Source organism: Mastigoproctus giganteus, chromosome 2, assembly GCF_048544385.1.
Source record: "Mastigoproctus giganteus isolate SK-2022 chromosome 2, ASM4854438v1, whole genome shotgun sequence".
Lineage (NCBI taxonomy): Eukaryota > Metazoa > Arthropoda > Arachnida > Uropygi > Thelyphonidae > Mastigoproctus > Mastigoproctus giganteus.
Window position 1 is genome coordinate 264,112,824 of NC_143576.1, and position 26,331 is coordinate 264,139,154.

The window sequence follows — 26,331 nt, forward strand, 5'->3', positions numbered from 1 at the left end:
TCAAATGCCTCTACTAATGCTAATGCTAAATAGAGGAAGACTGTGTGGATCTCTAAGTCAAAGAAATTTCTTTTTCCTTTTGGAAAAAATTTCTCCCGCACCTTTTGTATATATGGTTAGATTATATTGATGAATTTAAACAATAACCTTGTTCTGATATTTGTTCATATTAATCAGTTCAAATTAAAATTTTTTTCCATAGGCTGTAACAGGACATGAGGAATGTGTGGATGCACTTTTAATGAGTGGTGCCTTAGTTACTCACAGAGATCTTCTAGACAAGACACCGATTCACTTAGCTGCTGCTTGTGGCAATGTTGGTGTGTTGGGTTCCTTGTTGCAGTCTTTTCCAGAACAAAGTTTGTTAGATAAGTGGGGCTACACTCCTCTTCACTGGGCATGTTATTCTGGTAAGTTACTCATCCATAATATTTTTATATCTGATTAAAGTTACAAAATGGGTCTTTAACTGAAATTGAAATTGTCATATATTTTTTGGACATCAGTTATACATTTAGTGCTGTGAGTTTTTGTGAATGGAAGTGGGTAATTGAACACAGCCGTTTGCATGTACAAGAATTTAATCACATCTCATGTGAAATGAGTTCTCATAATCCCCTTATTTTACTGTTCTGTGCTTGGGTTTCCCACTTAGACACAGGTCTAAGATCTTAAGTCTCTGTATTCTCATAAAAATGTTTTAAAATGATAGTTGTCTGCCTTCGAAAGTCTCTAATTGATAATCATAGCATAATCAGAGAGGAGTGTGTTATAGGCCTAATGACTGATAAGTATAATAAACAACTGTACAGGGAAATAGAGTGGGCCAGTAAATCAGAGCGTCTTATAATGGGGGATTTTAATTTCCCAGATACTGACTGGAATTTGTGAGTTGGTCACTTGGAATAAGCAGCAGCCTGGAAAACAAGATGCAGGGGATTTCAGAGACTGCTTGGAGTCATTGCAGTACAAGTAAACACATGGGCTGTGTTCGGGTAGCTAAGAAGGAACAGGTGCATGTATACTTGCATGCTAGGAGTTTGGTAAATAAATTTGATGAATTTGAGGTGTTGGTCAAAACATCAAAGGCAGATATTGTTGAGATATCAGAGATGTGGTGTCACACAGATGTAAGGAATGCAGAAATGGAAGGGAGGAGGGGTAGTAGTAATAGCGGCATATGATGCAAGAAAGCAAGTGTATGAGCTTATGCAGCATCAGCCAAAAAAAAAAAAAAATCACACCATTCCCTCCAAATGCCTGTCCAGTTCCTCCTTAAATTTATTTAACTTATCAACTTCCACAACGACAGATGGAAGTTTGTTCCAGCAATTAATCACCCTCTGGCAAAAGGCAAATTTCCACACATCTATGCTACATCTGTCTTTTCTTAATTTGAATTTATGCCCCCTTAGGTTCATAATCTGAACATGTGGAAGGATCCCATCAGAATTCAGCATGCTCAATCCATTCAAGGCCTTATACACCTCAGTCAGATCACAACGCAGGTGCCTTGTCTCCAGCCACTGCAATTTGCAGAACTTAAGCCTCTCTTGGTAAGAGGATCCCTTTATTCCCCTCACCAATCTTGTTGCCCTTCTCTGTACACGCTCAAGCAAATCTACATCCTTCCTAAAATCAGGCCTAGAGACCTGTATGCAGTACTCAAGGCGTGGCCTGACCATTGCCTTATACAGAGGGACAATCACCTCCTTTTCCCTGCTAGCAAAATTCCTATATATCATTGACAAAACCCCATGACCTACCCTGGCAGCCTGTCTGCATTAGTCAGAAAACTTCATATCTGACTGCACAATTACTCCCAGGTCTTTTTCACTTTCTGCCACCTTAAGTGTAGTACCACACAGTTTGTATGTTTCTCTGGGACGTTACTTCTACCCATATGCAGTACCTTGCATTTGTCAAAGTTAAACTTCAGTTGCCACTTCTTAGCCCATCTGTCCAAATTATCTAGATCCTGTTGCAGTAGCACACTGCCATTACTGTCATTAACAACCCTGCCAACTTTTGTATGATCTGCAAACTTCGAATGATTAGACTGGGGTTCGAGCCCATCACCACCAAATACGGAAAGGTCAGGGAATGACCACCGCATATCCCATAGCAATATGGTCTTAGTTGCTAATGCTCCTAAAAACCAAACGACAACAACAACAGCAAACTTTGACACTAAGCCTGATATACCTTCATCAATATCATTGATAAATATAAAAACAACAGAGGACCCAACACCGAACCCTGTGGGACTTCACTAATAACATTAGTCCACGATGAGCAGCACCCTTTAATTACCACCCTCTGTCTTTTCCCACTTAACCATCCTTTTATCCATTGTAGCAATTTACCCTTAATACCATTCTGCTCCAATTTGTACAATAGTCTTCTATGCACAATAGTGTCAAAAGCTTTCCTGAAATCCAAATATATGATATCAAAATTATTTTTTGCATCCAGTTCCTTTGTAACCACATCATAATATCCTATCAAATTTGTCAGACAAGACTTTCCCTTAACAAACCCATGCTGTGTCTGAATTGTTGCTGCAGTCTTGTCTAGATGATCCTGCATCATCATCATCATCAGCCATTTTCAATCCACTGCAGGATGAAGGCCTCTCCAGCAACTTTCCAGTTCCTTCTGTTTTGAGCACTGGCCATCCATTTACTACCCAAAAACTCATGAATTTCATCTATCCATCTCCGCCTTTGTCTTCCTGGTTTTCTTCTAGTTCCTCTTGGGTATCATTCTGTTATTTTCTTAGTCCATCTGTCATCATGTATTCGAGCTATGTGTCCTGCCCTAGACCATTTTAGTTCTTTTGTTTTAATAAGAATGTCCTTTACTTGAGTTTGCTGCCTAATCCATGTGTTTCTCTTCTTATCTAACAGTCTGATTCCCAGTATAATTCATTCCATTCTTCGCTGTGTAGTTCTCAGCTTCTCTTCCATTCTTTTGGTGAGTGCCCAAGTTTCACTTCCATAAGTCATGATGGGGAGTATACATCGGTTCATTATTTTACGTTTCAGACAAACTGGGATATTGCTCTTCAGTATGTGACTATATTTCCTGAATGCTATCCATCCAAAACTTATTCTTCTCTTGACTTCCAGCCATTTATCATTATTACAGCTAATAACTTGTCCCAGATAAGTATATGACTCCACCTTTTCAATTACTGCTCCTTCAATCATTATTTCCCTTTCCGTGGCATACTTGTTCATCATTACTTTGTTTTAGCCATATTCATCTTTAGTCCAAAATCTTTACTAACTGTGCATAACTGATTAAGATTTTCCTCTAATTCTTTGGGATCGTGACTTATGACCACAATGTCATCTGCAAATCGTAAATGGTTTAGGTACTCTCCATTCACATTGACTTCTTTCTGCGACCAGTCTAATCTTCTGAAAGCTTCCTCAAGGGCAGCAGTAAACAGCTTCAGAGATATTGTCTCCTTGTCGAACTCCTTTCTCGATTTTAAATTTATTACTGTCTTTGTCTAGTCTAATAAAGGAGGTAGCGTTCTCCTATATTTTCTTCAAAATCATAATATATGGGATATCTATGCCTTGTCTTTCCAGTGCCTGAAACATTGCCTTATGCTGTATGGAGTCAAATGTCTTTTCATAGTCCACAAATGCCAGGCATAATGGTGTTTTATATTCATTTGCTTTCTCCATTAGCTGTGATATTACGTGAAGGTGATCCATAGTTGAGAATCCTGTCCTAAAGCCAGCCTTGCTCTTTCGGTTGATTCTCATCAAGTATTCTTTCTAATCTGTTAGTAATGACCCTTGTGAACAACTTGTAGATGTGGGATAACAAGCTAATTTGTCTATAATTTCCAATTTCTGATTTATCTCCTTTCTTATGCAGCAAAACTATGATTGCATTATTCCACTGCTCAGGCGTCACACCTTTTCTAATGCACTTTGTGAAGATCCTTGCCAGTTTTTGTGTTATGTCTCTTCCCCCCCAATTTTAACAACTCTACAGTAACTTCATCTTCCGCCGGGGCTTTCCGATTCTTCATTTTCTTCAATGCATGTTCTACCTCATCAGGAAGAATATCGGGTATGTCGTATGTGTTGCTACTTTGCAATCCATCTTCCCCACTGCTGGTATCATTCCCTCGCTCCATGTATAATTCTCTATAGTAGTCTTCTGCTATTTGAATTATGCCTTCTCTGCTGTTTATAAGTACACCATCGCTATTCTTCAGTTTCAGTATCATTTGTCTTTCTGTATTACTGCTCATGGCTGCTGATTTAAATCCTTTGTTTTCCCTTAATGCTTGTTCTACTTTTCTTGTGCTAAATCTTCTTATGTCCTCACTGAGTCTCTTTCTTATGGCTTTGCATAACTCAGTATACTCAATTTTCTCCCTGTCAGTGTTTTTCTTGCTCTTCATTTGTCATCTTTGGTTCATCATGACAAGTGTTTCTTGACTAATTTTTTCTTTTATGGATTTCTTTTTCCCTATAGGTTTCTTGGGCTTTATCACTTTCAGAAAGTTGTCATATTCCTCATCGATATCTTGGTCCTGAGCAGTCTGCAGAAGCTGAAACTTGTTCTTAAGTTCCAGTACATACTGCCTTTTCTCCTCCTCTGTTATCTCAAAGACCTTTGTATTATTTACTCGAGTCAGTTTTTTCCTTTCCTTTCCTACATCTATATCAAGTGTACACCTTTCTGTGATCACCATATAGATTCCTACATCTATATCAAGTGTACACCTTTCTGTGATACCATTCTGTGATCACTTCCAACATTTACCTTATTCAGGACGGTAACATCATTCACAATATATCTTCTGTTAGTGAGGATGAAGTCAATTTCATTAGTTGTTAATCCATTTGGACTCTTCCATGTCCACTTTCTGTTCACCCTTTTCTTGAAAAAAGTGTTCATTACTGACTGTGCTTGAGATTCTGCAAATTCCACAAGTCTTTCACCTCTCTTATTTCTTTCACCAATTCCAAAATTTCCTATAGTTCCTCTTTCTGCGCTGTTTTGCCTTTTTCCAACCTTAGCATTGAAGTCCCCCATAATAATAGTGTAGTGGGTTTTCTGCTCATCTAGAAGACTCTCGATTTCGGTGTACATTTCTTGAACCTCTTCATCATCATGGCTCGATGTTGGTGCATAAATCATTATAATCTTTAGCTTGTACCTCTTAGAAATCTTGAGTATTAGTCTTGACACCCTTGGTGATGTACTTTTGAATTCCAAAATGTTGTTTTTAAAATCTTTATGGACCAGAAACCCAACTCCACCTTCACTCCCTTCACGGTTTCCATTGATGTACAGCAGATTTCCACTTGATAAACTTAAGTGATTCATTTCTTCTTCTTGTTTCAGCCAAACTGATGATATTCCAATTCACATTTTCTAATTCCTTTTCCAGCTCCAATATCCTGTCTTCACCGATGAGTGATCGTACGTTATAACAGGCCAAGTTCAGTTTCCATGCATGGCAGCCTGGTCGTACCCAGAGATTCTTAGCACCCTCTGCTTCTACTCTGATCCTCTTGCTGCCGTAAGAGGGAGAGTGAAAGCTGCTGGGGACTGAGGGCCATTTGTATTGTTGTGCTGTCATATGCTGGAGGGTTTGGTCTTTTCCTCTTCACACTGACCAGGCGTCTTGAAGAGAACCACTCCACACGTTCGTTGCCACCCAAGTGACGTAACAGGGCTTACTATCGAGAAGGTGTGCATGAGTGGATTTTAGGGAGGCAGGCCAACCGGACTTCTCATAAATCTTCTGTATTAGAGAAATATTGGATCCATCAGTGTTTTAGGCTGAGTGTCTGATAACACACAGGATACCTGTTCCCCTCTAAGCCCCTGCAATGCATCTTTAACCGATGACTCCATTATTATACCCAGAACAGAAGTTAAACTAACTGGTCTGTAATTACTTGTGTCACCCTTCGATCCCCCCCTTTGTGAATTGTAGATACATTTGCACATCTCCAGTCCATGGGAACCTCCCCTGAGTCCAAGGATGCTCTCATAATTATGGCTAAGGGTTTGCTTAGTTGCTTTGTTGCCTCCTTTAATATAACTGGATAAATCCTATTCACCCCAGGTGCTTTTCTTATGTTTAACTTCAACAATTTCTCCTCTACTTTGCTCTCAGTTATCACAAAATCATTAAGCACCCTGCTACAATTTGATAATCTTCTGCCATCTTCAAACCTTAATAATTCCTCATGTGTAAATGTAGATGCAAAATACTCATTCAGTTTGTTTGATATCTGAGCAGGATCATCAACAGTCGAACCATCGATATCAAGCGGACCAATCAGATTCATCCCCTTCCTTTTAGAGTTTATATAAGTAAAGAAATCCTTGCTGTTTTTCTTAGCATCTTTTGCCAAAGATTTCTGGTCGTAATCTGCCTTTGCCTGCCTAACCTTCTTTGTGACCTGATTACAGACTATCTTATATCTGACATAGGCTTCTAAGTCGGTTGATAATTTTTATGCATCCCATGCATTTTTCTTTTCTGTCACGAGCCTCATTAGTTCATTTGATAACCATTTAGGCCTAAACCTTGAACAACATTTCTTAATAGGTATGAAACTTTTAGTAGCTTCCAGGATTAATTCCTTGAATGCTTCCCACTTAGAATTTACTGTTGGCAACATTGTCATTTTATCCCACTGTACAGAATTTAAAAACTGTCTGAGACCACTGTACTCAGCTTTACGGAAGCAAAAACCCTTTCCTTTATCCCTGATGGTGATTATATCTTTAAGTAAATCTCACATCAGTACACTGTGATCACTGCCACCTAGTGGTTCCTTTATCTGCAAATTCTTAAGAAACACATAAAATCCAAGGAAGTACAGCCAGTCGACTTGGCTGGACAGTTCAGTGTCGATTCCGTTTGGTGTGACATAAACACTGGGAAATCAAAATTGAGAGTAGAGTGTGTTATAGGCCTAATGACCGTAATGAGTATAATAAACAACTATACAGGGAAATGGAGTGTGCCAGTAAATCAGAAAGTCTTATAAAGGGGAAATTTTAATTTCCCAGATATTGATTAGTATTTGAGGGTTGGTCATTCACACACTAGCAAGGCTTTTGTGGATTTATTGGATGATTGTTTTCTACAGCAGCATGTTCAGGAGGAAACTGGAGGGCGTAATACTCTTCATCTGATTATCAGTAGTAATTCTTCATGCAGTAAGATTCTGCAGATAAAGGAACCACTAGGTGGCACTGATCACTGTGTGCTGAAGTGGGATTTACTCAAAGAGGTAACTACCATTAGGGGTAAAGGGAAGGGTTTTTGCTTTCGTAAAGGCGACTACGGAGGTCTGAGACAGTATTTAAATTCTATACGGTGGGACCAACTGATGATGTTACCAACAGCAAATTCAAAATGGGAAGCATTCAAAGAATTAATCTTGGAAGCTACTAGACTTTTCATACCAACTAAGAAATATTGTTCAAGATTTAGGCCTAAATTGATGTCAGATGAACTAATGAGACATGTGGCAGAGAAGAAAAATGCGTGGGATATAGATATAAATTGATGGGTGACATGGAAAACTATGATAGATATAAGCTGGTCCGTACTCAAGTCACAAAGGAGATTAGGCAAGCAAAGGCAGATTATGAGAAATCTTTGGCTAAGGATGCAAAGAAAAACAGGAAAGAGTTCTTTACCTATGTAAACTCTAGTAGGAAAGGGATGAATCAGATTGGTGCACTGGATATTGATTGTTCAACTGTTGATGATCCTGCTCAGTTAGCTAACAAACTAAATCAGTATTTTGCATCTACATTCACACATAAGGAGTTATTCAGGGAGGGGGAATGGCAGAGGTGTATTCAAATCTGGCATTTCCCTCCCTGAATAACATCTAGACAAGAATTCAGTTATAGCTTGGACACAGCATGGTTTTGTTAAGGGGAAGTCTTGCCTGGTCAATTTGATTGGATACTATGATGTGGTTACAAAGGAACTGGATGCAGGAAATAACTTTGATATAATATATTTAGATCTTAGAAAGGCTTTTGATACTGTTGCACATGGAAGACTGCTGCACAAATTTGAGCAGTGTGGCATTGGAGGCAAATTGCTGCTATGGATAAAGGGATGGTTGAGTGGGAGAAGTCAAAGAGTGGTAATCAATGGATACTGCTCTTCGTGGACTAATGTTATTAGTGAAGTCCCTCGTGATTCAGTGTTTGGTCCATTTTTGTTTTCTGTATGTATTAATGATATTTGTGATGGTATATCAGGCTTAATTAATGTCCAAGTTTACAGATGATATGAAGGTTGGCATGATTGTTAATGACACTACGCTGCTGCAACAGGATCTAGAAAAGTTGAGCAGATAGGCTGAGAGGTGGCAACTGAAGTTTAACATTGACAAATGTAAAGTACTACCTATGGGAAGCAGTAATCCCAGAGTAACGTATGAACTCTGTGGTACCACACTGACAGTGGTAGAGAATGAAAAGGACCTGGGGGTAATTGTGCAGGCAGATATGAAGTTTTCTGAGCAGTGCAGATAGTCTGGAAGAGTAGCTCATGATATGTTGTCAATGAAATACAGGAATTTTTCTAGCAGGGCATACTTAGCATTAGCAAGGGCTACATGATGCAAGAAAGCAAATTATATAGCATCAGCCAAAAAAAAAAAAAAAACACTCACCTTCTTCTCATTTCACACATTCACCAAATGTTTGTCTAGTTCTGCCTTGAATCTGTTTAAGTTATGAACTTCTACAACGACAGATGGAAGTTTATTCCAGCAATCAACTCCTCGCTGGTTAAAGGCAAACGTCCACACATCTATACTACAACTGTCTTTCCTCAATTCGAATTTATGCCCTCTCTGGTGATTATTCTGAGCAAGACGAAGAATCTCATCAGCATTAAGCATACTCAAACCATTCAAGGCTTTATACTCCTCAATCAGATTACCTCGCCGGTGCCTTGTCTCCAGACACTATAATTTGCAAAATTTAAGCCTTTCTTCGTAAGAGCAACCCTTTGTTTCATTCACTAATCTTGTTGCTCTTATCTTTACTCGTTCCAACAGCTCTACATCCTTCTTAAAATGAGGCCTCCAGACCTGTATACAGTACTAAAGGTGTGGCTTGACCACTGCTTTATACATGGGGATAATCACCTCCTTATCCCTGCTAGAAAAATTCCTGTGTATCATTGACAAGACACCATGAGCTACTCTTGTGCCCCGGGTGTCAAGCGATTGTGACTCAGTGATTTCTCTGTGCTTAAATTGTGGTTTTCTAAAAAGTGATTTCATAGTTCTTTTTCATTCCTCTCCTTAAAAAAATTATTTATTTAATAACAGTTCTTGTTAAAAAAGTACTTTACAGAGCAAGAAAGGAAGTCACCTTTCTTTATTTCTTATATATTTATTACTAACACCTACTACCTCTCGCTTGGTCACACCAGGCACTGCTCCTGCCTCCCTAGGAGGGGCCGGAAACCTTGACAGAACAGTTAATCTGCCAAGGGCCAAAAGGAGCAAATATGAAACACAGTAAGTTTTCTCCTCTAGAGCCAAGAAGCTCTTGGCCAGACATAGAAAATGAACATGATATGTCTCAACCCAAGAGGTTTAAGACCAACTCCTCTGACAGATTTTCCTGCATTTTTCATAATGCACTCTCTTACAGATCAGCTTCTCACCAAATTGTCTCCGTTTCTTATCCAAGAAGTCTCGAAAGTCTTGCAGGATCTCCTAAAACAGTCAAGAAACTACAATCAGGGGACCTACTAGTAGAAACTAGTCGGTCCCCTGACAGTAGTAGAAACAATCAGCAGGAAACATTCGGAACATCTACTGAAAGTTATAAATTTTGCTGGAATTTCAGTAAAAGTTTCTCCCCATGGTACCCTAAACACATCTAAGGGTGTTATATCCAGCTGGGATCTATTGAATGTCTCGGAGGAGGAGATAAGTCAAGAACTTCAGGAGCAAAATGTAATTGCAGTAAAAAGAAAAATGATTAAAAAGGACAATACACTCGAACCTACAGCGCCTCAATAGCCAGGTGGGCAGGAGCAGTAGTGCGTAGCACACGCTTTTTGATTAGACCGGGGGTTCGAGCCCGTGAGCCACCAAATATGGAGGATGCAGAAAGGTCAGGGAATGACCACCGCATATCCCCGGAGCAATATGGCCTTAGTTGCTAATGCTCCTAAAAACCAAATAACAACAACAACTCGCATCTACAAGAAATATTATACTCACTTTTAATACCCCAAACCTACCTTCTTCCATAAAAGCAAGTTATTTTCTTTGCTGCATTCGACCCTACATACCTAATCCATTGAGATGTTATAAGTGCCAAAAATATGGTCACTCTCAAACGGCATGCAAAGGAAACCCAGTTTGTCTGAACTGTGGGTTCTCCGATCACACTCAAAGTGATTGTTTGGGAACAGAAATGACCTGCCCTGACTGTAAAGGCAACGATCCTGCTTATTCTAGGACGTGCAACAAAATGGAAAACTGAAAAGAAAATTGTAAAATACAAGATTGAAAATAAAGTAAACTTTCAAGAAGTAAGGAAATTAATTGCTCCCAGTATTTCTAAACGTACATACTCCAGTGTGGTGCAAAAATATCAGTCAGTGGCTACCCAGACTGTTGGTCTTGGCACATTATAGCCTTAGTTGCTAATGCGCCAATAAAATCCAAACCAAACTATCCAAACTGATGTTACAGTCCCTTACAGCACTTCAATCTCTGACTGGGCTCATACTGTTCTCTCTCAGCAACAGTCCAGTATCCCCAAGCACTTGAACCAGGCAAGCAATACTGCATTTACAGTACCTTTGAAATCTCCTTCTCCTCCTCCAATGATTGATGCTACATCAAATAACTGAGGCTCAAACATAAAAATGAATATTCAGGACACATCTATGGATACAACTGACTCATCCAGACAGGAAGATTCAATCTTAGGGATATATGCAGAAGAAGATATGGACACTAGTTGACCATTCTTCTCCAAAAAAGAAAAACTGAAGCCTGAATGCCATAAATCAGTCACATCAAAAAAAAAAAAAATAAATACAGCTTCTTCTGTTAAACACCAATAATGCCATTATATTTTACAATGGAATTGTAGAGGATTTCGTAGCAACCTTAACGATATTCAAGATTTAATTATCCGCTACTCGCCAGTTGGTTTTTGTCTACAGGAAACATATCTAACTCCTCAAATTTCTACTACCATAAAGAACTATTCTATCTATTGACAATATCGTAATACTTCAAATGCTGCCCATGGAGGTGTGGCTATCTTGGTTAGCTCAAAGATCCCAACCAAGCAAATTGTTCTACAAGCTGAAATTGAAGTTGTTACCATACGTTTGATAGCCCAGATTGCGTTAACACTAGTATCAATATCTCCCACGAACACCTTTTCTTTCCAAGATCTTGAAAACCTGCTAATGCAGTTACCTTCACCTGTCTATCTCTTGGGAGATTTCAATAGCCACCACCCTTTATGGGGATCGACTAAATTAGATAGGCATGGTTGACTAATTGAAACATTTCTGAATAAGCAAAACCTTACCATTCTTAATACAGGTCTACCCACTCACATACAATTACCAGCTGGACAAACGTCTGCAATCGATCTCTCCATATGCTCCCCAATTCTGTTTCCAATCATGGAATAGTCTGTCATGGACAACCCCATGGGCAGTGACCATTTTCCAATTATTCGTGATCTGCTCATTGCACAACCACTAGTAGCCCAACCCTGCAGGAAATGGAAGTTCTCTCAAGCCAACTGGGTCAAATTTCAGTCAGCTGTCACCCTGGATGAGAAATTTATATGAGCGCAATTAATAGATGAAGCCACATATTATATCACTTCACACCTACTATCTGTAACTAAATGTTCAATTCCATTATCAAACCCCCAGTCCCGACAGCACCTTAACTATTGGTTGAATGAACAATGCACAAAAGCAAAGAAGTTAAAAAAAAGAAAGCATGAAATTTATTTTGTAGATACCCAACCACAGCTAATCTAATTAACTACAAGAAGCCAAGGGCAAAAGCAGGTCTCATTCAAAGACAAGCCAAGAAGAATTCTTGGATTTCATTTGCATCTACCATAAATAGAAACCCTAACTCCAGGTTAATATGGAAGAAAATCAGGCAGATTTCTGGCAAATTTCCAACCACCCCTTCACCAATTCTTTCATGGAATGGGCAAGAACTCTCTGCTCCTGAGGACATAGCAAATGCCTTGGGCAAAACCTTTGCCCAAGTTTCAGCGGCATCAACTTATTCTCCAGATTTTCAGAAAATAAAGACCAAGACTGAACAACGAGCCATCAACTTTCGACCTTCAGTTTTCCTTCCGTATAATCAGCCTCTTTAATTTTCTGAATTTCTATACGCCATTAAAACAACATGCAACAGTGCCACTGGGCCAGATGGAATATCTTATATCATGTTACATAACCTTGGTGACAAAACAAATACTGCTGATGTACTATAACCGAATATTTATGGAAAACATTTATCCCAGCTCTTGGCATCATGCTACAGTTCTTGCCTTTTTGAAACCTGGAAAAGATCCTAACAGTTATAGACCTATTTCCCTATCCAGTTGCCTCGGTAAATTACTTAAAAAATGATCCATAATTGTCTTGTTTGGATCATCAAAATACAAAAACTAATTAGTAATAATCAACATGGCTTTCGAAAGAACAGGTCCTCCTTAGATCTCATGATTAAAGCTGAGTCTGCAATTTGTAATGCCTTTGGAAAAAATGAACATCTTGTTATGGTTTCCATAGACATAGAGAAGGCATTTGATACTACTTGGCATTGTGGCATTTTCAGTGACTTCCATGCTCTTGATCTACGAGGCAACCTTCTTATATTCATCAGAAACTTTCTCCAGAATTGTTCGTTCCAAGTTCAATACCACAACTCGCTTTCTACAACATTTTTACAGGAAGAAGGAGTGCCACAGGGGTCTGTACTGAGTGCAACCCTTTTTGCCTTTAGAATCGATTCCATCACAAAAGAACTTCCAAATACTGTTCAGACCTACCTTTATGCTGATGATCTCTCTATTTCTTGCCATTCTCAGAACATGAGCTCCATTGAATGGCAACTGCAGATATCCTTGAATAAAGTCCAAAGGTGATCAGAGTTAAATGGCTGTCGTCTATCACAGCAGAAGACTGTTGCAATCCACTTTTGTAATCAACAGAAAATGCATACAGATCCTGAATTTCAGATGTCTTTACCATTCCAGTGACTAACAACATCAGATTCTTGGGATTAATCCTTGACAGAAAATTAAATTTCCTTGAGCACATTAAATTTCTGCGTATATCCTGCCTCAAAAAACTAAACGTGCTAAGAGCTTTATCTGTATTGTCTTGGGGAGCAGACCATACATCTTTATTGCTCTTATATAGAGCATTGGTCAGATCCCAATCAGATTATAGTGCTCCACTTTGATTCTGCCCGTAAGAGTACACTACAATGGCTAGATCCTATACAGCATAGTACATTGCGGATTGCACTTGGTGCTTTCAGGACATCCCCTACTCATAGTTTATACATTGAAGCTAATGAGTCCCCTCTTTACCTTTGCAGAAAAACTCTGCTTCTTAAGTATGCAGCTCGAATACAAAGTTCCTATTGAGCCATACCTCTTTAATCCATCACTGAAAAATCTCTATAGTAACAAACCCACTAAAATAAGACCAGCAGGCTTACGCCTTATTGAATTAACACAGAGTTTGAATGTTCCTATTGTCAACAGGCAACAAGTAATGAATGACTCACAACCGACGTGGACTCCCCCTCCACAACCAACCTGCGATACTTATCTTCACAAGTGGGGAAAGAATCGCCTACCCATGATCAGTGTTAAACAACTCCATGCAAACCATATTCAAAAATGTACTGAAAATATTTTGCTGAAAAAATATGCTGAATATATACTGATGGCTCCAAATCATATTCAGCCATTGAAGGGCGCCTCCATAGCCAGGTGGGAAGGAGCAGCAGTGTGTAGCACATGCTTCTTGATTAGACCGGGGTTCGAGCCCATAACCACCAAATACGGAGGATGCGGAAAGGTCAGGGAATGACCACCGCATATTCCCTGAGCAATATTGTCTTAGTTGCTAATGCTCCTAAAAACCAAATAACAAACAAACAATAACAAATCAGCCATTGGAGCAACTGCAGTATTTCCTTCTACAATTATTTTGGCTGTTCTTCCACCTGAGTATAGCAGCTTATCAGCAGAACTCCATGCAATAAAATTAGCCTTAGAAAAGGTGAATCACTACCCTTCTGTAGAATACTTATTATATTTGGACTCACTGACCTCAATTACAGCAGTCAAAAACTCTTCTTCTTACAAGATTCACTCTGTCTTAAATCAAATCAGAAGTCTCCTACTGAAAATTGAAGAAAGTCACCAATCAGTGACCTTTTGCTGGATCCCTGCACATTCGTGGATAAAGGAGAATGAACTAGCTGACAAAACTGCCAAAAATCCAACAGCTTTTGATTTAACCTCTGCCCCAGCCCCATCCTCTGACTATAATCACATCATACAAACAGCATGTCCCATACAGTTGAAAGAGCAATGGCACACCCAAACCAATAATAAACTCTACCAATTAAAACAGGAACCAAAGTTTTGGTGCTCTAGCATGAAAACAGTGCAAAGAGAAGAAGTGGTACTTGCACGAATAGGACAAACATATCTGACTCACCTCCATCTACTGACAGGTGAGGATCCTCCTAAGTGTCCACACTGTTCAGCACTTTTTGACAGTGAAACGTATCCTGATTGAATGTCCACACTATCAACATGACAGAATATCCATCCTGTTTTCTTTGACAAATCTACGAGAACTGATGACACAATGACATATTGGAGAGGATGCAAACATCAATGAATTTTTCTCTTTTATAAAAAAAATTCTAAAAGATCTTGATAATAAAAATCAGAGTTACATCTGAACTTTGTTTTTACCTTATGAATAGGTGCACTATAGCCCTGCCAGCTTATGCACCCCTAAACACACACACACACACACACACACACACACACACACACACACACACACACACACACACACACACACACACACACACACACACACACACACACACACACACTAATCTTGCAGACCGTCTGCACTGCTCAGAAAACTTCATATCTGCCTGCACAATTACCCCCCAGGTCCTTTTCACTCTCTACCTCTGTCGGTGTAGTACCACACAGTTGATACGTTACTCTGGGGTTGCTGCTTCCAATATGCACTACTTTACATTTGTCAACGTTAAACTTCAGTTGCCACCTCTCAGCCCATCTACTCAACTTTTTTAGACCCTGTTGCAGCAGCGTATTGTCATTAGTGTCATTAACAACCCTGCTGACCTTTGTATCATCTGCAAACCTGGACATTAAGCCTGATATACCATCATCAATATCATTAATGAATACAGAAAACAACAATGGACATAACACTGAACTCTGGGGACTCCACTAATAACATTAGTTTACAAATAGCAGTGTCCATTGATTACCACTCTTTGTCTTCTCCCACTCAACCATCCCTTTATCCATAGCAGCAATTTGCCTCCAGTGCCACACTGCTCCAATTTGTGCAGCAGTCTTCCATGTGCAACAGTATCAAAAGCCTTTCTAAGATCCAAATATATGATATCAAAATTATTCTTTGCATCTAGTTCCTTTTGTGACTACATCATATTATCCAATCAAATTGGTCAAACAAGACTTTCATTTAACAAACCCATGCTTTGTCTGAGCTATAACTGAAGCTTTGTCTAGATTATCCTGCAAGCATTAGCATTAGTAGAGGCATTTGATGCAAGAAAGCAAGCTTATGCAGCATCAGCCAAAAAAAAAAAAAAAAAATCCCACTTCCACTTCACCAGTCTGTTCGTTCAAAATACCTGTCCAGCTGAGCCTTAAACTTATTTAGGCTGTCAACCTCCACCACAAGGGATGGAAGTCTGTTCCACCAACCAACCACCCACTGGCTAAAGGCAAATTTCCGCACGTCTATCCTACATCCGTCTTTCCTCAATTTGAATTTATGCCCTCTCAGGTGATTTTTCTGAGCTAGAGGAAAAATCCCATCAGCATTGAGCATGCTTAAACCATTCAAGGCTTTATACACCTCTATCAGATCACCTCGCTGGTGCCTAGTCTCCAGACACTGTAATTTGCAAAACTTAAGCCTTTCTTCATAAGAGCACCCCTTTGTTCCATTCACTAATCTTGTTGCCCTTCTCTGTACTCGTTCCAGCAGCTCTACATCCTTCTTGAAATGAGGCCTCCAGACCTGTATACAGTACTCTAGGTGTGGCCTGACCATCGCCTTATACAATGGAATAATCACCTCCTTATCCCTGCTGGAAAAGTTCCTGTATATCATTGACAATACTCCATGAGCTACTCTTGCAGCCCGTCTGCACTGCTCAGAGAACTTCATATCTGCCTGCACAACCACCCCCAAGTCCCTTTCATTCTCTACCACTCTCAGTGTAGTACCACAAAGTTGATACGTTGCTCTGGGGTTGCTGTTTCCCATGTGTAGTACTTTACATTTGTCAATGTTAAACTTCATTTGCCACCTCTCAGCCCATCTGCTCAACCTTTCCAGATCCTGTTGCAGCAGCATAGTGTCAGTAGTGTCCTTGACAACCCTGCCAACCTTTGTATCGTCTGCAAACTTGGACATTAAGCCCGATATACCATCATCAATATCATTTATAAATACAGAAAACAATAATGGACCCAACACTGAGCCCTGAGGGACTCCACTAATAACATCAGTCCACGATGAGCAGTGTCCATTGATTACCACTCTCTGTCTTCTCCCCCTCAACCACCCCTTTATCCATAGCAGCAATTTGCCTCCAATGTCACACTGCTCCAATTTGTGTAGCAGTCTTCCATGTGCAACAGTATCAAAAGCCTTTCTAAGATCCAAGTATATAATATCAAAGTTATTCCCTGCATCCAGTTCTTTTGTGACTGCATCATAGTATCCAATCAAGTTGGTCAGGCAAGACTTCCCCTTAACAAAACCATGCTGTGTCTGAGCTATAACTGAAGTCTTGTCTAAATGATCCTGCAGTGCTTCTTTAACCAGTGCCTCCATTAATTTTCCTGGAACAGAAGTTAAGCTCACAGGTCTATAATTACTTGTGTCAGCCTTTGATCCTCCTTTGTGAATTGGGGTCACATTTGCACATTTCCAGTCTATGGGTACCTCCCCTGAGTCCAAGGAAGCTCTCATAATTATGGCTAAGGGTTTGCTTACTTCCTTTGCTGCCTCCTTTAATATAACTGGATAGATCCCATCCACCCCGGGGTGCCTTTCTTGTGTTTATCTTCAACAGTTTCTCCTCCACTTTACTCCCAGTTATTTCAAGATTCTGTAGCTTACTGCTAGAGTTGAATACACCTCTGGCATTCCCCTCGCTGAATAACTCCTCATGTGTGAATGTCGATGCAAACTATTCATTTAGTTTGTTAGCTACCTGAGCAGGATCATCAACACTTGACCCATCAATATCAAGTGGACCAATCTGATTCATCCCCTTCCTTCTAGAGTTTACATAAGTAAAGAACTCTTTGCTGTTTTTCTTTGCATCCCTTGCCAAGGATTTCTCGTAATCTGCCTTCGCCTGCCTAACCTCCTTTGTAACTTGGTTGCATATCAACTTGTATCTATCATAGGCTTCTGTGTCATGTGTTAATTTGTATGTATCCCATGCATTTTTCTTCTCTGCCATATGCCTCATTAGTTCATCTGACATCCATTTTGGCCTAAACCTTGAACAATATTTCTTAGTTGGTATGTAATGCCTAGTAGCTTCCAAGATAAGTTCTTTGAATGCTTCCCATTTTGAATTTGCTGTTGGTAACATCATCAGTTGGTCCCACTGTATAGAATTTAAATACTGTCTCTGTCCATTGTAGCCGCCTTTACGGAAGCAATAACCCTTCCCTTTACCCCTAATGGTAGTTACCTCTTTGAGTAAATCCCACTTCAGCACACTGTGATCACTGACTACATCATATTATCCAATCAAATTGGTCAAACAAGACTTTCATTTAACAAACCCATGCTTTGTCTGAGCTATAACTGAAGCTTTGTCTAGATTATCCTGCAAGCTTCTTTAACCGGTGCCTCCATTACTTTCCCTGGAACAGAAGTTAAACTAACAGGTCTGTAATTACATGTGAGCTACAAAAAATATTTTTCTGTAGCTGGCTTACTTTCTGACATTTATATTCAAATTCAGAAGTGTTCACTTAATGTAAATTATCTCCTTTATTCTATTGTGATTTCTGGTCATAATGTATGCCATATTTTTCTACTTCAAGGAATTTATTTTTGAGAGAGAGAGAGAGAGAGAGAGAGAGAGATCACTTATACTCTTTTGTTTTTTCAATATTTGTCCTTAGCACTTAGTAGAGGCATATGATGCAAGAAAGCATCATATGCCTCTGGAGGCGTATGGAGGCACTGGTTAAAGAAGCACTGCAGGATCATCCAGACAAGACTTCAGTTATAGCTCAGACACAGCATGGTTTTGTTAAGGGGAAGTCTTGCCAGACCAATTTGATTGGATACTATGATGCAGTTACAAAAGAACTGGATGCAGGGAATAACTTTGATATTATATACTTGGATCTTAGAAAGGCTTTTGATACTGTTGCACATGGAAGACTGCTGCACAAATTGGAGCAGTGTGGCATTGGAGGCAAATTGCTGCTATGGATAAAGGGGTGGTTGAGGGTGAGAAGACAGAGTGGTAATCAATGGACACTGCTCATCGTGGACTAATGTTATTAGTGGAGTCCCTTAGGGTTCAGTATTGTGTCCATTATTGTTTTCTGTATTTATAAATGATATTGATGATGGTATATCAAGCTTAATGTCCAAGTTTGCAGACGATACGAAGGTTGGCAGGGTTGTCAAGGACACTACTGACACTATGCTACTGCAACAGGATCTGGAAAGGTTGAGCAGATGGGCTGAGAGGTGGCAAATGAAGTTTAACATTGACAAATGTAAAGTACTACATATGGGAGACAGCAACCCCAGAGCAACATATCAACTCTGTGGTACTACACTGACAGTGGTAGAGAATGAAAGGGACCTGGGAGTGGTTGTGCAGGCAGATATGAAGTTTTCTGAGCAGTGCAGACGAGCTGCAAGAGTAGCTCATGGTGTATTGTCGATGATATATAGGAATTTTTCTAGCAGGGATAATGAGGTGATTATTCCCTTGTATAAGGCAATGGTCAGGCCACACCTAGAGTACTGTATACAGGTCTGGAGGTCTCATTTCAAGAAGGATGTAGAGATGCTGGAACGAGTACAGAGAAGGGCAACAAGATTAGGGAATGGAACAAAGGGGTGCTCTTACGAAGAAAGGCTTAAGTTTTGCAAATTACAGTGTCTGGGGACTAGGCACCAGCGAGGTGATCTTAGAGGTGTATAAAGCCTTGAATGGTTTGAGCATGCTCAATGCTGATGGGATTCTTCCTATTGCTCAGAATAATCACCTGAGAGGGCATGAATTCAAATTGAGAAAAGACAGATGTAGGATAGACATGAGGAAATTTGCCTTTAGCCAGCGGGTGGTTGGTTGGTGGAATAGACTTCCATCCCTTGTCGTGGAAGTTGATAGCCTAAATAAGTTTAAGGCTCAGCTGGACAGGTATTTCGAACGAACAGAGGGGTGAAGTGGAAGTGGTTATTTTTTATTTATTTATTTATTATTATTTATTTTTTTTTTTGGCTGATGCTGCATAAGCTTGCTTTCTTGCATCAAATGCCTCTACTAATGCTAATGCTAAAGCAAAAAAAAAAAAAAAAAAACCTTCTCATTCACTCCAAAAGTTTCTTTAGTTCTTCCTTGAATTTATTTATGCTCTCAACCTCTACAACAACAGATGGAATCTTGTTCCAGTAATCAGCCACCTACTGGCTAAAGGCAAATTTCTGCACATCTATTCTACAACTGTCTTTCCTCAATTTGAATTTATGTCCCCTCAGGTGTGTAATCTGAGCAAAGAAGAAGAAGAATCCCATTAGCATTGAGCTTACCCAAACCATTCAAGGCCTTATACACCTCAGTTAAATCACCTCGCAGGTGCCTAGTCTCCAGCCCCTGCAATTTATAGAACTTAAGCCTTTATTGGTAAGAGAAACCCTTTGTTCCACTCACCAATCTCGTTGCCCTCCTCTGTACTTGTTCCAGCACTTTACATCCTTCCTAAAATGAGGCCTTCAGACCTGTATGCAGCACTCGAGATGTGGCCTGACTATCACCTTATATTATACAAGGGGATAATCACCTCCTTATCCCTGCTAGCAAAATTTCTATCTGTCATTGAAAAGACCCCATGAGCTACTCTTTTTTTTGCTCAAAAAATGCTCAAAAAACTTCATATCTGACCACACAATTACTCCCAGTTCTTTCTTTTTCATTCTCCACTTCCTTGAGTGTAGTACTGCACAGTTGGTATGTTACTCTGGGTTACTGCTACCCATTTGCAGTACATTGCATTTGTCTCAATGTTAAACTTCAGTTGCCACTTTTCAGATCATGTGTCCAATATTTCTAGATCCTGTTGTTTTGTTGTTGTTTGTTGTTATTTGGTTTTTAGGAGCATTAGCAACTAAGGCCAGATCCTGTTGTAGTAGCATACTGTCATTATTATTTTACAAATATTAATATCAAAGTAGAACATATTGAGCATTACAGCTCTGATTCATACTATCTGTCATTATTATTATAGTAATCACATTATTATATTTATAACCCTGCCAACCTTTGTATCATCTGCAAACTTTGACATGACTGATATATCTTCATCAATATCATTGAATAAATATACAAAATAACAATGGCCCCAACAGAACCCTGAAAACTCCACTAATAACATTAGTCCACAAAGAGCAGTGTCCATTGATTATGAATATCTGTCTTCTCCCACTCAACCATCCTTTTATCCATTATAGCAACTCGCCCTTAAAGCCATACTGCTCCAATTTGTACAGTAGTGTTCCACGTGCAACTGTATCACAAGCTTTCCTAAAATCCAAGTATATGATAGCAAATTTTTTTTTTTTTTGCAACTAGTTCCTTTGTAACTACATCATAGTATCCAGTCAAATTGGTCGGACAAGACTTCCCCTGAACAAACCCATGCTTTATCTGAACTTTAACAGTAGTCTTGTTTAGCTGATCCTGCAGTGCTTTTTTAACTAGTGGCTCCATTATTTTTCCTGAAACGGAAGTTAAACTAACAAGTCTGTAATTACTCGTCACTCTTTGATCCCCTTTGTGAATTGGGGATGCAGTTGCACATCAAGTTCGTGTGGACTTCCCCTGAGTCCAAGGATGCTCTCATAATCATGGGTAAGTGTTTGCTTACTTCCTTTACTTTACTGCCTCCTTTAATATATGATGGGATAGATCCCATCCACCCCAGGTGCCTTTCTTATGTTTATCTTTAACAGTTTGTGCTCCGCTTTGTTCTCAGTTATTACAAAATCCTTTAGCTCCCTGTTACATTTTGATAAATTTCTGCATCCTCCTCCCTTAATAACTTCTCGAGTGTGAATGTAGAAGCAAAATAGTGATTCAATTTGTCAGCTACCTGAGCAGAATTGTCAACAGAAGTGTCATCTCTTTCCTTCTGGCGTTTACATAAGTAAAGCAGTCTTTGCTGTTCCTCTTTGCATCCTTGCCAAAGATTTCTTGTAATCTGCCTTCTCTTGCCTGACCTCCTTTGTGACTTGATTAGAGAATAGCTTATATCTACCATAGGTTTCTGTGTCTCCTGATAATTTATATGCATTCCTAGAGTTTTCTTCTCTACCACGAGTCTCATTAGTTCACCTGACATCCATTTAGGCCTAAAGCTTGAACAGTAAAAGTCTTGTGTAAAGTGGCCATGGTATGAAAAATAATTCAAGGTCTTAATAGTTGCCAATCATCTGGATTATTTAATTTATTCGATTTATACTTTTGAATTCTGCAAACATCCTATTACAATATAGCTCTCAGAGTATTTAACATGGTGATTGGTCAGTCATTCATGGGTTTGTTATTTTTGGATTTTATTAAATAAAATTTTAATGAATTAGTGTTCAATTCTTCAGAAATTTTTTTGATTGCTTTAAAAGACAAAGTATAAATTTACTCTTATATATAGTCAGCTAGCATTTTTATAAAATTATTTTTATTTTTAATATATAACATTTTTGTATTATTTTTAGGTCATGAAAGCTGTGTATATTTATTGCTAGATCAGTATATAAATAAGGAATTTCGAGGTAATCCATTTTCTCCACTTCACTGTGCAGTGTAAGTCTAAATTTTTTTTTTAGGTTAATTAGTAGCCAGTTGAAAGATGTTTCAACTTTCTTAATATGTGATATTTGGTAAAGTAAAATTGAATTCCCAATTGTATGATAATAGTTTACTTTTGTTAAGTTTGAACAAAATTGTGTAATTTGTGAATACCAAAATTTTTTAATGACTTTTTTGTGTGAATATTACTAGTATTAAAAATATAATATCTGGCAAGTTCAGTTCAGCATTTTATGTTATGAAAAATCTTCTTTTGCCATAAAAGACAACTCAAACTTTTATGGTGCCACACTGACTTTTTAAGAATTTTAGCTACACACAAGAATATTTATTCTGTAGACTTATTTAACTGATGGCAGTTTTGTTTGCTTTATTGCTTGCTTATATATGATTATTACCTTTTGCCAAAACTATTTCAGAGAAGAAGTAACGGTTAATATCAAAGTAATAACAAAATCCTCTCCCTCGACTCCCTTTGCTAAGATGTCAGTGGGATGGATTGGGTAATAAAATGTATTTAAAAAATAGCTAAAAATAAGATTTGGTAATTTTTTACATGTATGACTATATTGGCCTTTAAAAAAATTTCAATTATTTTGCCAGAACCGTTTTAAAAAAAAATGGAAATTTAGAAAATCAGTCTGAAAATGTTTTGGAAAATTTTACTGCAAATTTTTTTTTTTTCCCTTGGTTTTACTGCTAAATAAAACCTATTGCAAAATAAATCAGGTCAAAAGCATGCGTTATTCCTTTGTGTTATTCAAGTACAAAGAGCATTCCAGACAGATTATTATATGTATATTTATATATAGATTATATTATGATAAACAATTTATTAAATAGATGAATGTGAATGTGGTGTACTGTTTTTACTAGAGGTGGTGGTTACATCTGTCCTTACTTTGCATGCATATTTTCTTTGTCACTTTTGAAAATTTTCATTTTTTTTGGTGTTTCACCTGTTTGAAAGTAAAATTTTTTCTGGAAATGCTGGTATAAATGCCATTAATAGTGTTATTTAGATATATTTTAATAGCATAATAACAATTAAAATTATTATAAAGAATAACAATTTTTAACATGAATAAAAATTTATGTTTCTGGAAGAAGGAAATAAACTTTAATGATTGTTGTGTGTAATTAATTGTTATTCCATTTTGAAAGGAAAAAAAATTTAAACAACAAACAGAAATTCAGAGTCTGTAATTAGTCAAGAATGCAATCATCATGGTAGTAATAGCCCAACATGCACCTGCATAAATAAAATTTCCTGTATATACCTTGTGATTCTACATACAGTCAAGGTTCACAATTACAGTGATTTACAAGTATTGTTACTGGATTTTGTGCATCATGTGGTGATATCCTCTTAGTGCATCTTTTATTGGCCAAAAAAAAAAAAAAAAAAAAAATGATGATAATCACATGGAACTAAGCCTGGTAAATATTTAGAATGGATGGTATGAAGACAGTTATTGTGCTGCAGGCACACACCTGAGGACAGTAAACCACAACATTCTTTCTAATTGTTAGTTTTAATTGGTTCAGAAGCACATCACAGTATTTTTCATTCATTACTGTTGTTCTTTCTCCAGATGATGTTCTAAATGCACTCCTTTATGATCCCAGAAAATAGTAACACTGTCCTGTCTGACGTTCGAGTATAGACTTTCTTCAGTTGAGGTGAGCCTGTGTGGTGCCAAGTTGAATTTGTGTTAGTATGTAGTGTGTATGTCACTGTGTTCTCAAAATGCATCTCCTTCATACTCACACTGTGTATACAAAGCATGGAAGAAACATTGTCATTTGTTTAGTTTTGGTATTAAACACAGAGGAATTCACCAAGCACACATTCCTTGAAAGTGCAAATCCTTGATAATGAAAATATGCACTAATCTTGCAGTCCAAGCCAATTTCTTCAATAGTGATGTGACAGTTTCATAATGTGGGTTCTTCCACTTCTTCGAGTTCTTCCATGTGACGTCTGATGTAGCGATATGATATGCTTCTTTTTTTTTTTTTTTTAATTATAAAAACCCCAAACACAAAAAGTATTAGAACCTACGGTACTTTAATACCTTGTATTGGTTGAAGGTTGAGAAGATGAAAGAAGATATTTGTTGACATTAGACTTGAATTTCTGTAGAATTTATTTAGTAATGAAAATTAATACATGTGAAGGGAGGTATTTCCAGAAAACTTAAGTTGAAGGAGAAAAGTTGGTTCTGTGAATTTTATGTATATGATCAATTATATGATGATAAAGAAACTAGGGGCAAGAAATCATTACAATCTCTACTACATAATCTTCCACATTAGGAAACTCATGCTCCATAATTTATATGGAGCATGAGTTTTTTAACATGTGGCACTATTCTATTATCCACACTTTCTCAAAACCTGGCAAAGATCCTACTAATCCAAGCAACTACCATCCAGTAGCACTCAGCTATTGGACAGTAAATTAATGTAAAAGGTCATAAATGCAAGATTTATGTGGTACCTAGAAAACTATAACCTTTTGAGCCCAGCACAGTATGGTTTCAGGACACATAGATCAATATTGGACCTCCTAATTAAAATAGAAAACAACATATGGAATGCTTTCATTAGAAAAGAGCATTTAGTCATGGTATGTTTCGATATCCAGAAAGCCTGCAATACAGCCTGGTGCTGTGGTATTATCTGGGACATATATGACTTAAACCTAAGAGGACATATCCCTATTTTCATCCAGAAATTTTTACAGTGCCGGACCTTCTAGGTATGAATACACACTACACTATCAAAAATTTGTCTACAAGGAGTGTTACCCTGTTTGCAATAAAAATAAATTCGATAACCCAACAGATACCATCTACCATAAATACAGCTCTTTATGTAGATGATTTCAGCATCTCATTCCAATCCCAACACATGAGAACAATAGAAAGCTAATTACAAGGTACAAGAAACAAGGTCAGCAATTGGGTTAAGAGAAAATGGTTTCACGATCTCCACAAAAAAAACAATAGTCATGCACTTCTGTAGGAAAAGAAAACCTTCATTTAGATCCAGAATTAAAACTTAACGAACAGTTAATTCTGCTCAAACCAATCACAAGATTTCTTGGATTTATTCTTGATAAAAAAAACTAACTTTTTTAGAACATATAAAACAACTAAGAACAAACTGCCTCAAGAAACTAAACGTTTTGAGTTTTATCTGAATGACCTTAGGCACAGATCAAATTACTTTATTGTGATTGTAGTACCATTATAAGATCTCGACTAGACTACGGAGCCCCTGTATACAACTCAACCAAACCGAATGCCCTGAGATGGCTTGGTCCAGTGCATCATAGTGCTTTATGTACAATATTAGGAGCATATCATGCATCACCATACAGAGCATATCACGCATACAAAGCCTATATGCAGAAGCACATGAAACACCACTACAACTACGAAGGTAGAACTTACTGTTATTCTATGCTGCAAACATAAAATCAATACCTGACCACCTGATATGGACAATCTTATACGAACCAAGTTTGGTAAACATATATAGAGTACATCCAAACACCAGCAGATATATATTTAAAAGACCTAATCCTGCAATGTAATTTAAATCTCATTCAAATCGCAATTTCTCCTGAGATCCGCCTTGGGATACTATCCCAAACAATGTGCGGAACAAGGATTCTTTACCTAAACAAAATTACCAGCAACTACATGCTGCCTACAAAGCCCAACAGTGAAATTCTATCCTGCTATACACAGATGGTTCCAAACAGAAACTTAAGTAGGAATGGCAGCTAAGTCCTGACTTACTCCCAACTAAGTGCAGCATTGCATTTATACTGCAGAACTGGAGGCTATATAACTGGCCATGA

The 26,331-nt window shown here is 38.2% G+C and overlaps 1 protein-coding gene across 1 annotated transcript in view; it reads left to right on the forward strand.

Annotated features, from left to right (window-relative positions):
* LOC150090449 (uncharacterized) overlaps positions 1-26,331 on the forward strand; it is a 420,985-nt gene that overhangs the window by 284,810 nt on the left and 109,844 nt on the right. Inside the window, exons 17-18 of the mRNA XM_090390317.1 lie at positions 203-410; positions 22,364-22,451. Coding sequence (XP_090246443.1) covers positions 203-410; positions 22,364-22,451 — 296 coding nt within the window. The remainder of the gene's footprint in view (positions 1-202; positions 411-22,363; positions 22,452-26,331) is intronic.